This window comes from Motacilla alba, chromosome 5 (assembly GCF_015832195.1).
Source record: "Motacilla alba alba isolate MOTALB_02 chromosome 5, Motacilla_alba_V1.0_pri, whole genome shotgun sequence".
Taxonomy (NCBI): domain Eukaryota; kingdom Metazoa; phylum Chordata; class Aves; order Passeriformes; family Motacillidae; genus Motacilla; species Motacilla alba.
The window spans coordinates 455,714-471,025 of record NC_052020.1 but is presented as its reverse complement, the minus strand read 5'-3'; the positions used below and the strand labels follow the sequence as shown (position 1 = coordinate 471,025).

General features: G+C 41.8%; 1 protein-coding gene across 2 annotated transcripts in view; it reads left to right on the top strand.

Annotated features, from left to right (window-relative positions):
* PARVA (parvin alpha) overlaps positions 1 to 15,312 on the top strand; it is a 64,908-nt gene that overhangs the window by 38,617 nt on the left and 10,979 nt on the right. For both annotated transcript variants that reach the window (XM_038137840.1, XM_038137841.1), the window contains exons 2-9: positions 2,043 to 2,132; positions 2,232 to 2,302; positions 2,914 to 3,016; positions 5,456 to 5,596; positions 7,539 to 7,654; positions 13,140 to 13,198; positions 14,031 to 14,050; positions 15,188 to 15,249. In XM_038137840.1, coding sequence (XP_037993768.1) covers positions 2,043 to 2,132; positions 2,232 to 2,302; positions 2,914 to 3,016; positions 5,456 to 5,596; positions 7,539 to 7,654; positions 13,140 to 13,198; positions 14,031 to 14,050; positions 15,188 to 15,249 — 662 coding nt within the window. The remainder of the gene's footprint in view (positions 1 to 2,042; positions 2,133 to 2,231; positions 2,303 to 2,913; positions 3,017 to 5,455; positions 5,597 to 7,538; positions 7,655 to 13,139; positions 13,199 to 14,030; positions 14,051 to 15,187; positions 15,250 to 15,312) is intronic.

Sequence of the window (15,312 nt, the reverse complement as noted above, 5' to 3'; positions counted from 1 at the left end):
AGAGCTCAGTGGAGGCAGTTGGCTTGGATAGATTTTATTTACTATCCTCCCCCTTGGGACTGATGTGAAAAAACCCCACATTTTCTGCCTAGGAAGCTTTGTGTGTAGTCCTCCATGAGCTAAACATTTCAGAGCAGAAAGACCTCCACAGGGAAGTTTTCTACCCGCTGACATTTGCCCATAACCATTTTGAACCAAAAAAACCCCAAAAATCAAAGAGGTTAATGAAACCAAGAAACCAGCAGTGATTTTCTCTAAGGAGTGCTAGCAGTTTCAACAATTGCCATTACTTAATGTGCAAGCAGTTCCCGAGATTGTACATGCTAGACCAACTTCATCCTTGCTGTAACTCCTCAGAACTCAGTGGAGTTACATGAGGGATTAATTTGGTCCATTGCTTTCAGCCATCAGTTTTAGAGAATATACAACAATCGAGGGAACTATTGTTGTCAGCATCGGTTTATGGCTCTTTAGAGCTGCTCAGGATTTGTCTGTCACAGATACATAAGCAGGGTGAGTGTATGGAGTGAAGTCATGGGTTCAGTGTTGAAGGTAGTGGATTTTTCAGAGTTATTTTTGTACCATTAAAAGTAATAAACATTCAGTCAAAGCAGCCATTATTGCTTGTCTCTGTGATTTTCAGAATAAACTGAGGAAAGCATCAGCTGGTGGAGCTGAGTTGTTGGGTGGTGAATCTTGCATCTGCACGTAAGTCAGATATTTCAGTACATGTCAGAAGCTGTGGACAGCTGCCTGCATCTTCAGGCCGTATGTAGGATTGTTGGATTAAGTTGTTTAAGCTGAAGCTCTGGCTGGAACAGATGAGCTAACGGCCAGTTCTGTTAAAGGTGTGTGCACTGGAACTCGAGTGGTCAAAGCAGCATTACTTCCTGGTCATGGCTAAGGCGGTGAGCCCCTTTCCTGGTTTGGCAAATCAGCTTTGCACTGATTTCTTGTTCACAAAGCAAGGTACAAACTGCTGTGATCCCCGCCCTGTTCCCTCCTGCCCAGTGCTGGGAGTTCCTCCACAGCACACGATGGTGTGTTGGCTTGTTGGTATTTCTTGCCCTCTGTTGTGGAGGCAGGTTTGGGCAGTGAGGGGAGGGGTTTGTCTTTGCAACCTTTTAAAGTTTGGGTCATCCAGAGGAGTGAATGAAGGTGCTCTGGCCTGTGCTGGGTACAGAACAAGTGACAGGCTTCCCTTTACACCACTTCTCTGGATCTTTCTGTTCTTTTCTTCTCAAGAACATTGATTTTTGGAGAATTTGGGGACTTCAGCTGAGTAAGACTTTGTCTGTATTTACTGACAACATCTCCAAACTGTGGGATCTTGGATTACCTCCTCATTTCTACGTCCAAGTTCTTTTTCAACCCGCGTCGACTCCACACTAAGGCAGCCCTTCTGAGGGTTCATCACCCTACACTGTGTCTCGCTGCTGTGACTTCTGCTGAGGAAAGGCCAAGAGCACAGGCCAGAAGCCTCCTGCAGCCGGCTCCAGCTGGACAGTGCAGACCCATCAGCATCCTGGGCAGCAGAATGTGCTGTGTGCTGCGCCTTCATTCCGGAATAGCTCCTCAGCCTGGTGCCTCCTGGCTGGGTGTGTGCACAGCCGCACTAGCTCTTCCCAAGGAGCTGAACTTGAAGCATCTCCAGAGCCACGGTGACATACTGCGAGCAATAACCATCTCCCTCAGCTGAAATGATTCATTAGTGTTAAAATGTCAGGACCATTAACATGCAAGCGAGCCTTTTAGAAATTTGAGGACAATGGGCCATGTCCTGGAAAAGATTTGAGGTAATTGCGTTGGTTCCAGCACCATTATCCATGAAAAATGTACTCATACAAGTAAAGGTTTGTTGGCTGGGCCTCCCATTTTTGTTAGCTTTACTTTTTATTGCTGTAATTACATGCAGTGGCTTATCTAATAGAGTCATGTTCTTATAAAGAAATTATGACAATTAATGCTACTTTTAGTGAGAGTGAAATAGTAAGTAAAATTAAATTGAAATTTGACCAAGTTTTTCTTTTTTTATTTCCTAGTGTCTGAATTACAGGAAGAGGGAATAAATGCCATTAACTTACCTCTCAGTCCCATTCCATTCGAACTAGACCCCGAGGACACTATGCTAGGTAATTCACAAAAATTTTACATCTCAACATGAAAACTTGACGTAAAATGAAGTGTTGTGCCTGGGATAGTTTCTAATGTTTTTCTTTTAAACCTTCCAGAGGAAAATGAAGTCCGAACAATGGTGGATCCAAATTCAAGAAATGATCCAAAATTGCAAGAACTAATGAAGGTATTGAAAGCATGTAAACCCTGTCAGGAAAGTGGAACTATTTTTTAATGCCACCCCTGCCTCTTTCATTGAGCATTTGAAAGCACTAGTTAGATATTAATTAGTTGGAACCACATGGTGTATATATCCCAGTGAAATCGGGAGGTCGTTTCCGGCAGTAGCTTTCTCTGGATGTGGCACAGGGAGACTTAAAAATTTGTATTAAAATCCTGAGTCCAGAGTCCCAGTCCCATCCCACCCCCAATCGAAGATCACACTGATCTTCCGTTGTCTTTGTGATTCTTGGGGTTAGAACTTTAGCAGGATGCTTCACTAAAATCAACTTCAACACCTTTAACACAATCAGATGTTAAAATGCTGCTGAAGGCAAGGGAAAGGCTTCACTCCAGAAGATACTGCATTAATTAGTGTTTGTCTAGACCTCGTGGTGCACTGGCACAGCCACCTCAGGTGAGTCCTTCCTGAGTCTTTCCTCTTTGCTCCTGAAGGTATGTCAGACTGTTTTTTTAGCCACTGCAGCTTTGGTATTCTTTCTGCTAAGAAAAATGACATGTGGTTTAAATTGCAAATGAATAGTGTATAATACTGCCAAATTTGTGTTTCCCACATAGGTATTAATTGACTGGATTAATGATGTGTTGGTAGGAGAGAGGATTATTGTGAAGGACTTGGCTGAAGACCTGTATGATGGACAAGTACTGCAGAAATTATTTGGTAAGAAAAAAAACACGTGCACAGTGTTAAAGCACTTTGTCAAGAAGTGGATCTCTTGTTCCTGCCCAGGAGCCTCGGTATCATCTTACATTTATGCCTCTAAGTGATATAAAAATAGCATTGTGTTACGAGACCCCTGAGCAATGGGCTGTGTGCACAGCCCTGTGCCTGCAGTGCAACGTGTGCTGCTCTGCAGCTGATGAGAACAGCACAAAGCCTACCTGGGGTGCTGCAGAGGGAGGGCTCTTGTCTTGGCAACACTACTCACTCCAATTAAATTTATTACCTGCATATGGGCTGCACAAACTTTGCCATGTTACAAGTGGAAAGTAAGTTTGAAGGCAAGGGCAGTCTCAGTATCATGGTGGATGTTTTTAATCTCTGCTGTAGTTTCTTCTTCGCAAGGTTCCTCTGGAAAGTTGGAATTTCTTTCTGGTCTGATGTCTGGCTTTTAACATGACTGAGGTAATGGTGCCCAGTGGACTGCAATCTGAGCTGCAGCTGAGAAACAGATAGAGAAAAGAAACTGCTAATGCAGAGTTGGCATGTGCTTTTTACACTGTTGGCTTGAAAGCCATTTTCTTAGTTATTACAGCTCATAAAGTCTCCAGTAAATTTCTTTCCAGTATCCTAAATGAATCTTGAACCATCATGTGAGCACTTCTAATAAAGACTTCACAGACTATTCCCTTCTATGAATGGTTAAGCTGTTGAATATATTGTGATGGACTGGATATGCTCAGACTGAGCAATTGGATTGTCATGGGCAGAGCTCCAGTGACTTCACCCAGAATTCAAAAAATGTGTATCAGGTGCAGCCTCACTCTAAATATGCATACACTGCTCTAGCATTTATTGATTTCAGAGGAATCTTTTCCATTACCCTTAATTCCTTGTGGATCAGATCGCTACTTACTACATCTTCAGTCTTGTGGTGAGACTATGCACAAACTGATTTCTGAGGAGGTGCAAGAAACCTATGGAGATAGCAGCTCTTAGGCTGGATTAGGAGATAGATAGCAGCTCTTAGGCAGGATTAGGAGATAGATAGCAGCTCATAGGCTGGATTAGGAGACAGCAGTCTCTTAGGCTGGATTAGATAGCAGCTCTTAGGCAGGATTAGGAGATAGCAGTCTCTTAGGCTGGATTAGATAGCAGCTCTTAGGCAGGATTAGGAGATAGCAGTCTCTTAGGCTGGATTAGATAGCAGCTCTTAGGCAGGATTAGGAGATAGCAGTCTCTTAGGCTGGATTAGATAGCAGCTCTTAGGCAGGATTAGGAGATAGCAGTCTCTTAGGCTGGATTAGATAGCAGCTCTTAGGCAGGATTAGGAGATAGCAGCTCATAGGCTGGATTAGGAGACAGCAGCTCTTAGGCAGGATTAGGAGATAGCAGTCTCTTAGGCTGGATTAGATAGCAGCTCTTAGGCTGGATTAGGAGATAGATAGCAGCTCTTAGGCAGGATTAGGAGATAGCAGTCTCTTAGGCTGGATTAGGAGATAGCAGTCTCTTAGGCTGGATTAGGAGATAGCAGCTCTTAGGCTGGATTAGATAGCAGCTCTTAGGTTGGTGGTTTAGGCTCGCTCACTTTGGAAGGATACTCAGTTGGCTGTGATGGGAACAAGATCAGCTCTTACCAAATAAGATAAATCTTAACAAGATACTCTTTTGTAGAAGTAGATTGCTAGGTGACCAAGCATTTTGTTTCCCCTGTTGTCACCAGGGAGCTGCTATATTTTATTTGCTTATTCTTTAGGGTAAACAATAAACCACATATGTATATACATAGCAACTGTACTAATTGTAACAAACCAATTCATGAAGTATTTTAAAATCTACTGCAAATTTTGAGTGCAGAAAATGGCTGTGGTTTCATGGAGAGAAATTGCCTGAGGTTTTAGTTGATTTCATGAAGACTTGTTTGCCTTTCTTTGATGCATCCTCTGCCTCTATGAATAGGGAATCACTTCAGTTTTATCACTACTAGGCCAAGTAAAATTTTTATCTCCTGCATCTGAGGTAGAAGCTGGGAGGCCGAGACTGATGAAATAAAGTTGGTGTCTGTTTCCTAGGTTCGATGGTCAATGTACAAGCCACTCGCAGGCAGAATGACCTTCAAGCAGAAGCAACAGAAGTAATGGGCCTTATCTCCAAGTCTGGTGCTCCCTAAAGGGAGTTGCAGCAAATGTTTGTTAGCCAGTGGTGTGGCATAGACCAAAGCTTGGCCTTCTCCTTGTCAGTGTGTAACTAAAGGCAAAATGTGAACTTACCTTGAGGAGCTCAGAAGTGTAGAGGAAAAGTGGCTCTGGAAAAAAACTTAGATACAAAATTAGGAAGTCTGATGTCTCCTGAATGTACCTGTGGGTGTATGGAATGTCTCTGTGTTCTTCATGGAGCTGACAATTTTTTTTTCCTCCATTCTTTCTTCTACCTCTTCAGAGAAGCTTGAAAGTGAGAAGCTGAATGTTGCAGAAGTTACTCAGTCTGAAATTGCTCAGAAACAGAAGCTACAAACAGTGCTTGAAAAGATCAATGAAACCCTTAAACTGCCTCCAAGAAGCATTAAGTGGAATGTTGACTGTAAGTTTTGTGTTTGCTGTACTGTTCTCATTTGTTGACAGCTGGGAGGTCGTAGGTGCCATCTGGAGTTCTGAAATATCCAGTGGTAAGGGAGGGGTGAAACCTGGGATTTATGGTAGGAGCTGCTCTGAAGGGCACTTCCAGATGTGCCACTCTGTCGTCTTTACTGCTGCTCAGCCTTCTGTTTCAGTTAGGTGTCTTCTCAGAGCCTGTCCAAGTGTGGTGGCTTTGCTCTGAAGTCCATGTGCGTGCCACCTCAAGTGTTGTATTGCTAATTGGTTTGTGGAAACAGGCAGGTACCTGCAGAAATGCAGTAGATGGACATAAGGACAGTTGGGTCCTAGAACTCTGTGTGAGATTTGCAACATAGATATGAATAATATTTCTGATCATTTCAGGCAAAGTCTGAACCACTAGTTTTGGTTACAAAACTCTAAAAAGGACTAATTCTGTGCCCTTCTGGTCTATTGTATTAAAAATGAACATAGCAGTATCCAATAGAAGCGTCTCCAGTGGCCCAACACAAGACACTTCAGTGGATATGTATTGCAGAAAGCAGGTTATCAGTTTTAGAAAATTAGGCCTCTTAGTCTGTTTTAAGTTTGGTTTTCAGAATCATTTCATGCTGGTGAATACCTTGACCAGTACATCCCATTTTCCCTGTCTCTTCTACCTGTCTTGTGCTGAGCCATTTTGTATCCTGTTCCATTCACAACAAATTAGTTAGAAGGAGAGAAATATCTCAAGGGAGGAAGAGTAAACATTTGGCCATTTGACTTTCCCCTTTCTGTGGTCCTGCTGAATTTTTTGTGCCCTTCTTTTTTCAACCTGCCCCAAGTTTTCTTTCCATTCTCTGTTATGCAGCTGGAGGTGGGGTGTTTGGAGTGGCCTGGCAATTTAACTCCTAGTTTTAATTTAATGTTTTACATGTGTTTTAGAGCTGGAGTAGAGATAGAGAGCAGCAGCTGTGCCCAGCTGTAGCACACACTGGTGGTAGGCAGACAGACTCTTCGCAGAGTTCTGCTGAAGCACCTCATCCCTGACCACGGGCACTGCAGCAGCATTTGCCAGCAATGCCACATTCTATATGAATGTGTATCTGCATGGCAGAGCTGAGACTTGCACTGTCAGATTATGAAGAAGGGTATTTTAGTGAATCTGATCGTGTTTCAGCAGTGCAGTAAGGTAGCACTTAATGATCAGTTCAAGTACAAAAAATCTAAGTGCACAGCAGTGTCAGAGATCTTTTAGGAATACTACTTTGGGGAATGCAAAAACAAAATAGAAGAAGAAGAAATAAGAAGAATAATAAGGATTGGAAATCATCCACATGCATGCCAATAGTTTGATATTTGATCAAGGATTTCCTACAGTTTGGTTTTTGATGTCTTGTAAGTTGTGTTAGTGTTAATTACCCATATATGAAACCTGCTGCAAAAAAGCTTCAGTAACAGAACTAGAACAACTTCATGAGGAATGTTTGAGTCATTGAGTTTAATAAGTTATTGCTTAAGGCTTGTGCCAAAACAGGCTCATTTATCATCCTGCAGACATTGTGACACTTAAAAATGAATAAGTGCATGTTATGAGTACAAAAATATCTTTCTGATAGTCCATAAATCCTTATTGAAATAAAGGGAATAAAAGAGAAGCAAGGGGAATGCAGAGACAGCACTTAAACTGTCGTACATAAAATCTGGCTTTTGGATTAGCTTTAGATTTCCATCTCCACGAGCCTGTGGCACTCAGACGTGTTGCAAAGAGTAGTGCATTGGCGCTGATGCATCTGGAGACCACTACAGATGGGGTGCCTTAAAGGTGCCCCTGGCTCCAGGGGGCAAGAGGAAAAGCGTCCCATAATCCCCGTATCCGAAGCAGAAGTAAAAATGTGTGCCCTGGTTACTTTGCAGTTCATAACTTGTGCCTTTAATGTCCGTTTCAGCTGTTCATGCTAAAAGTCTCGTAGCGATACTTCATCTTCTGGTCGCATTATCTCAGTATTTTCGAGCACCAATCCGGCTCCCTGACCACGTGTCCATTCAGGTGGTTGTTGTGCAGGTAAGAGGGGCCTTAGGCAGCTCTTGGTAGTGTTGTGAAGTTGACTGAGGGGTTTCTTGAGAAATGCACCTGGAGTTTCTGGCTGGGCGGGCACCTGTGTGTCTCTTTGGCTGACCAGGAGCACACGTGCATCTTCCCTGCTCTCCGTGCTTCAACCAGAAAAAGGCACGAGAGAAGAAAAATCTGCTTTCCCAGACTGAGCTGCAGCTCACAGTGTCTTACTTTGACTGAGAAGTGGCCAGACTGTGACAGTAAAAATATATGAAACATTATTATTGTTGGAATGTGTTTATCTCCCAGAATGATCGCTAGAATTATTATTTTCCCCATTTTTTGATGCTCTTCTCACTTGTGTAGAGATTCAAATTATTCTTGGCACGGAATGATGAATTGTCACTGTTTATTACATTCACATTTATGTTAGGTGACTAACTTCTTTTACAGCTCTGTGCATGCTAATTTAGTCTGATTACAGTGTTGGTTTTCTCAAAAGCATGCAAAAAATCCCCATCAACTAAATCTTTTGTCAGTCTCCTTATTAGAGCCTCATCCATTCAAATTCATGTTTTTCTGTTCATCATTTTTCTTTCAGCTGAACTTGTGCTTTCTCTATCTTATTTGTCCTCTTCCCATTTAATCTGCTTTTCTTTCTCTCAATTAACTTTGCCTTTATTTTTCACACTGCAACTGTCTTTATTTATGTCTTCTAACTGATGTTACCCTGAAGTAACTGGGTGAAAGAGCTATTGCTCAAGTTTTGTGTGGCTGAAAATCTGCAAGACAGATCTGAGAAAGTAAACATTCTCTCTTGTAGAATTCAAAAAGGACAAGTTTTGTAACTTAGGGAGAAATCTGAAGGAGAGTCTCTGGTAAATGTGTCACTGATGTCTGGTAGTGACTCTTTGACTCAGATTCTGCTTCATGGGTTTCTCCGCAGATGATGAAGGAGAATCCCTGGGAATCTGCACTTACATGTCTAAGGCTTCAAAGAAATACAATTCCTTTGGCTATTACAAATGTATTATTTATATTGGTTTATCTCAAAGTTCCATCAAAACCAGCTTAAGAAATCTGGAGTAGAGTGAGTAGGGCATCTTTATGGTGAAAAACTAAATGAGAAAAATAACACAGTCCTTAAAGAAAGAACCAGAACCTCTGCTGTCATTCCATACCTCCAGACAAAATTCCAGTTGAAATCAGTGGGCATAATTGTCCTCTTGTTAAACAGGCTAATGTAGTCCAAGGGCAAATCCCCTGAAGCCAGTACAGATAAACCAATTTAAAGCAATAAGGAGTGGGAGAATCTGGCTCACTCTTAGTTCCAGAGCTGCAGCTCAGGCGCCAGTGGTTTGCAGTGGAAGCAGTTGCAGCAGAATAATATCCAAGTAATGTTGAAGGAGATTTTGTCCTGCAGACCCTGACCTTGGTGAAAGCCAGTGAACTCCAGAGTTCTGCTGATTCCTATTAACAGAGGGTGGGGGCCAGTGTAGTTACTGTAATTGTTTGAGACATTTCTCTTTTTTTATGGTGGGTGAGGGTTTTATTTTTATTCTTTAAATCTGTCTTTCACATCCTGTGGGACTGAGTCTATATCATGCATCCTGTACCCTTTGAACTCACAAAAGTTTTAATCAACCATCAGTAGATCCTAATACCTAATTTAATGGTCAGACTTGCACACCTCATGTTCTGAACATTCTGTAAAGAAAGATCAAGTCTAGGGAAGCTTAACAGACTATGCAGTAGCTGTTTTAAAATTCTGCTGTGCATGGCTTAATGAAGAGAACAGGAGAGACAGAAATAAAAGAACAAAGTACTTTTATGAAGTCTTTTAAGAAAGACTCCCTTAATTCATTTCATGATTTTGTTAGGCATAGAAACACATAAAACGTGAGGGTTGCTGTGTTGGCTGGATGTAGTTTATTGAAATAGAAAAAGCATATTTGTGAAACAAAAACTGTGCTCACGTCCAACAGGTAATCAGCCTAGTTCTTATGAAAGCTTATTTCCTTTGGCTGTTTTGTACAAAAGCTGTTAGCAATGAGAGTGATATGAAATCTGGGTTTAAGCTGATTTAGGAAAAAATGTGATAGTTGGACCTTTTGTAGCTACTCTATTATTTTCTTTTCCTACCATAACAGTAGAATAAATAACTTTGAACAAAGCCCAGGCTTTGTTTGATCATATCTACTGAAATGACTGAGAGCTTTTTTGGAGAGCTGGGTCTTGTCATCATTTTGCTCTTCTTAAAAATTATGTATTTCTACCGTCCACGGATGGTTAGATGACAGATTGTTTGTGTCCAGGGGATGGAAATCAGACCGTGTAAGAACGCGTTGGCAGAGCAGCCAGAATGGCTTCAGCATGTTCTGGGACAGCAGTTCTGGGGTGCATAGCCTAGTCTTAGGCAGAGCTGGGAAATTATTGGGATGGGATGAGATGAGGTGAGTGTGTAAATCACAACATTAATCAGAGATCCTTGGTACCACTACCTGGGAAGGTCTGAAATGGTTTGGAGCAGCACTGCCTCCAGGTTCCAGTGAAATCTTCTCTGGACCCCTGACAAATGTATTTGTTCTTTCAAGCTCCAGAATAATTCTGCATTTCACTTTGGTGGGGCAATTATAAAACATGGTCTTCCAGGTGAAATGAGTTGTAACAAGACATAGGCAAAAAGCCATCCAAATAATGGCAAGATTTTCAGACTGGGACTTTGTGGGGGAATTAAGCAGTTGGCTCTCAGTTACATAAAAATGCTGACACAAAAGGAGATAAGAAGAGATCTTTTCTATTTCCAGTTTCAGATTTTTTTTTTCTTTTTTTTTAGTTCTAGGGGGTTTCCAATTTTAAATGGCAAGTGATTAGGAATATCTTCAGGGCCTTCTGTGAAGTCTTTCAGCTGTGAGGGAAGAAAATGCCAAGCCTGTTCATTAAGGTTCTTCTGCCATCACTGGAATGCATGTCCAGCTTATCTTTTTAATGGGGAATTTTAATTCATGTCTCTTTTCTCAGGGACTTTCAAATAGTTGATTTTTATAGTTTGTTGCTTCAGTTTTAGCCACTGTTGCCTTTAAGGAACATGCTGGACATTCTTTCAGTCCTCAGCAGCACCTCTCTGTATTTTCAGGAATATTGTGTCATTCTCTGTCTAGTACAAGACAAACCTCACAACAGGTGATGTCAGTGTTAGGGTCAATTTTGAGTGAAGAGTTTTTAAAGAGCAAGAGATTATGAGAAGCAGCCTTCAGAGAAAGTGCTTAGACCAGTGTTTTAAGGTCCATTCCATTGGGAATTCACCAGTCTTTTACAAATCAAAAGTATAGGAAAGTCTGTCTTGACATGTGCTGGTCAAATAAGTGTCCAGGGGATGCACGCTGCATTTGGGCAGCATGGAAATCCCATCAGTGTTAGTGGTCAGACACAAAATAAGGGCTTGGGATCATTTTGGTTTGGGTTTTTTGTTTGTTTTTGTTGTTACTGTCAACAACAGGATAAGGGTGCAGATTTTTTGATTTTAATATATTAGCTGCAGTTTATCAAAAAAGGAAATATTTTTCATATCAGTGCTGGAGTATATTTTGGCAGTTTTTGTGCGCTTGCAGAGAGAAGGTGTGGAGCATTAGAAACCTTTTTCTGTTCCCATATTCCCAGTCTGATCACTGAACTACAGATGGCATTGCTGTGGAGCTCAGCGCCTGTGGGAGATGAGAGCAGCAGGGTTCTTGCTGCATAAGGCATCAATGGCACGTCAGAGTCATCGTGAGGAGGAAATAAAAGTTTCCTTTCACCCTGCAGCAAAGGGAAAGATAAACAAAAATACCAAACAGAGTGGAATTCCAAGTTGTGCTAGCATGAGCTAGATTGTAGCTTGGAGTTACTTCAGTTAGTACTGGAGACAGCACTCACTGCTGTCTGCACAAGCTGGGGTGCAGGTAGCCCTAAATTGTGTCATTCTTCTTCAGACTTTGAAGGTGTGTGACAGGCAATGCCTCTGCAGCTGGTCTTTGCCCCTCTTCCACAGTGGAACACCCTGGACTCCTCTCTGTCTTCTAAGTGCTCCAAGCTCCTCCCTGAATGCATTTTCACCGTGTGCGAGATATTTAGAAACTGGACTTTAAAAAGTACCATGGAAACCCCCTGAAACTGTCATCTAGCTGCAAGGACAGCTCACATTACTCCAAGTGCCAGTCTGGAGCGACCCAGAGGGCCGTGTTCAGGTTTTCTTGCAGAAATAAATATATTTCTTGATATACTTTAGTAATGCAGTGTAGAAGGAAAAATATATCAAGAAATGTATTTTAATAACGGAAGGAGTAGACAAGCCTGGCTCAGTCCTCAGCACATCACACACTGAGGACTGCCTCAGGTAGGGATGTGCTGTGTTCTCCAAGGAAGGGAAAAGCAGCAGCCCCAATTCAGATGCCATGAAGGACTTTTCTAAAAGGTTATTCTCCTTTTCTCTTTTCCACATAGAAGATGAGTCTAGGACCAGCATAAATCTATTTTTCTCATTTCCTTGTATGGCAGGGAGTGAAGAAGGCAATGAATAATTGCCTGATGTCTAGACTTGAAATGGAGTTGTCAGCGTTTGCCTGACTTTTCTCTGTGTACTGCAAATTTTTGGTAATACCAGCGAACAGGGTTGACAGAGAGAACACAAAGAAAGGCAAAACATATGTGTGGTATTTACACCAGCCCCAGATGAGTGCGGTCAGCAAACTGAAACAATGTCAAACTCTTCAAGTGCTGCATTTGCAGCTGACTCAAACAGCAGTGATTGGAGTTGGCTTCTGCCACGTTGGCACAGCCTCTGGACAAAGGCTCCTCAGCACCAGCCACCAAGGGCTGCTCCCATCTGAGGAGCATCGGAGTCACTGCTGCACCAGGATGGGAGTGTGAATGGGAGCTCCGTTTTGGTTTCTGTCAGAAGCCAAGAGAGCTGTTTGTCTGTGTCTGCAGAGAAAGGAAACACTGAGGCAAAAAAAAAAAAAAAAAAAAAAAAAAACAAAAAAAACCCAAACAAAAACAAAACAACGCCAGTACAAGCAAGGCAAAAAGAACGAATAGCCTGGGAGCAAGATTTTTGCAAAAGAGAAGCATGGGCACCATCTGCCAAGCTGTTCATTGAAATACAGGGCTTAATTCAGCTCACCTAGACTATCTCCACTAAAATACTTACATATGTGTTTGGGTGTTTCAAATGTCTCGCTGAATTGGGGCCTTTAAAAGAAAAGTGAATTAAGAACAATGGAGAAAGGAAAATAAATACTTCCTTCTACAGGTGGCGTTTCAGGTTCCTTGTTAAAGTATAAAAGAGTTCTCTTAAATACTTGCAAGGTAAAATAATATATTACTGAAAATTTGTGTAAGAAAAGTTCTTGATCTGCAGGTTTCTTATCTAATTATGTTTGTGGATCACAAATTTTTACTGTACCCTAAGCATTAAACTTTATGGAGAAAAATGTCGCTTTTCTCCTTTTTCCAGAAACGAGAAGGAATCCTCCAGTCTCGACAAATCCAAGAGGAAATAACTGGTAACACTGAGTATGTCAACACCACATTTGCCAGCAGTTCAGTAATTGAACACAGATGTGTCTCAGAAATTCAAACTTTTGCTGATATTTAGCTTTCAGTATTGGGGTTCCAGGGAAGATGATGCATCAGCCAGTGACTGTATTTTAGCCTTTTCAAGAGCTGCAAACAAGCATCTGAAAATACAAAAGGGGGAGGAAATAGAGAGGTGGGGAACTAAAAGCAGGACTTTAGGTGTGTAAAATGATGGTAGTAAGCCTTGTATGTGCCATCTCACTGAACATTTCAGAACAGAAAAGCTGTTCCAAACCAAAAGGGACCAGTAGTAGAATATCCTGGTTTCTAATTGAATGGACAGAAGCTGCCCTACTGACTTACTAATAATCTGTATGGATTTATGTGTGGTAGTTATATGAAGGATCAACTGGAGCAAAATCCTGCAGTTCTTAAGAACCCAGCCCAAGCCTTGTTTGGGCTGGATTTCTATTGTGGTTGATGTGGTAGATGCATCTTCGAAGCAGAGGGCAAAGTTTTCTCAAAATCAACTTGAAAAAGCCTTCTTTACTCAGGCAAGGTGTGCTGATGTGGTTCAAAGTAGGGAGTATGAGATCTGGCCTCCTGTGAGACTTTGGTGGAGACAAGAGATACTATACTGATAGGCTCCAGACTAACCCTGGAGTAACTTGGTGAAGTTATTGACAAAAGTCTCCTAATTCCATGGGTCTGCTCCATTATTCACCAAGCTGGAGATCTTACCATGTATGCTGGGTTTTGTTGCAGCACAATATCTGCAGGTGAATTATATGTAACTGTTTTGTTCTTTTCCATTTTTTTTTCCCCACAGGGCATTATCAGGAAGGCATGGTAAGTTCATTTGATTATTGTCTCTTTTCTTGTGGCAGCCAGAGGGTACATGAGTTCTGCAGTGGGTGGTCACTTTGATCAAGTGGCAAGAAAGGAGAGGATTTCAAGTTGCCCTGGCAAATATGCACCACAGGATGTTGCTAACAAAAGGGGAAAACACCCATTGAAATCACTCTGACCATCTTTAAAACACATTTCATTGCTTTTCAGTACATGTTAATTTGCATGTGCTTTGTGGTTTAGCCTCCAGAACATTACTGCAGTGGTATCAATGGTCCTGAGTTCCCAGCGTAGTGTGAAACGGTGTCTGATCATGAACCAGCTGGTGAACGTTGATATTCTACATCCATTACCTACTTACACGTTAAAGATGTTGAGTCATTAGCCAGCAGGCCTACACACCATGCAAGGTCCAGTGCCACTCCCCTGAGTTGTGCTTGGTGTAAAGTCTGCCTTCCACAAATGCCTTTGGATCTACTCTGGCTTTTGGGTTTTTTCTTAAATTGAGGAATATGAATGTTTGTTGAGTCATTTGCTGTTATTCAGGTGGTTGTTGAAACACAAATTGCTCAGAAAAGGCTCTGGTGCCTTTTTATGTATTTTTCTGTTTTCTTCAGAAGGTGACTGCAGTAGCATTCCAGTCATGCTGCCTTAGATTGGCTGTCCTGCTGGTAGTGTCCTGAATTGCCTCTGAGAATGGCCAAAAACATCTGTACAAAGGAGTGTATTGCAGATGTGTAATCATGAACCTCCTTGAGATGCTTAATAATGCAGTCAGTGGCCCTTGGGGAAAATCTTCCTCTGTAGAGACAGTGACTAATGTAAACTCATGTTCTTCTGCAGAAAATGATTTGGTTACTTGGCTGTCTCTCTCTGGCTGTTTAAGATCTCATGCAGAAAGATGCTATTCTCGTTTTTGAGAAAGAGGGTCTTCAGGTGATCCAAATCCTACCTGAAAATGATGCTTTTTTTGTGAGTAATAGAGAATAAGCTACTAGCAACTCGCAGCAAGAGAGAAGTATGCAGACTACAGAGACTATATTGAACCGTTTTGCTGACTGTGTTGTCTCAGGAAGTGTTTATTCTGCACTGGAACAACTGCTGCTCAGTATATTAATGGCCCTGAATGTTTTTCAGAAAGAGATGCATTCGACACTTTATTTGACCATGCCCCAGACAAGCTCAACGTAGTGAAAAAGGTTGGAAGGTTTTTTATGTTTGAAATACCTCATGTGTTTATGCTTGTGTGTATCAGATGGCGT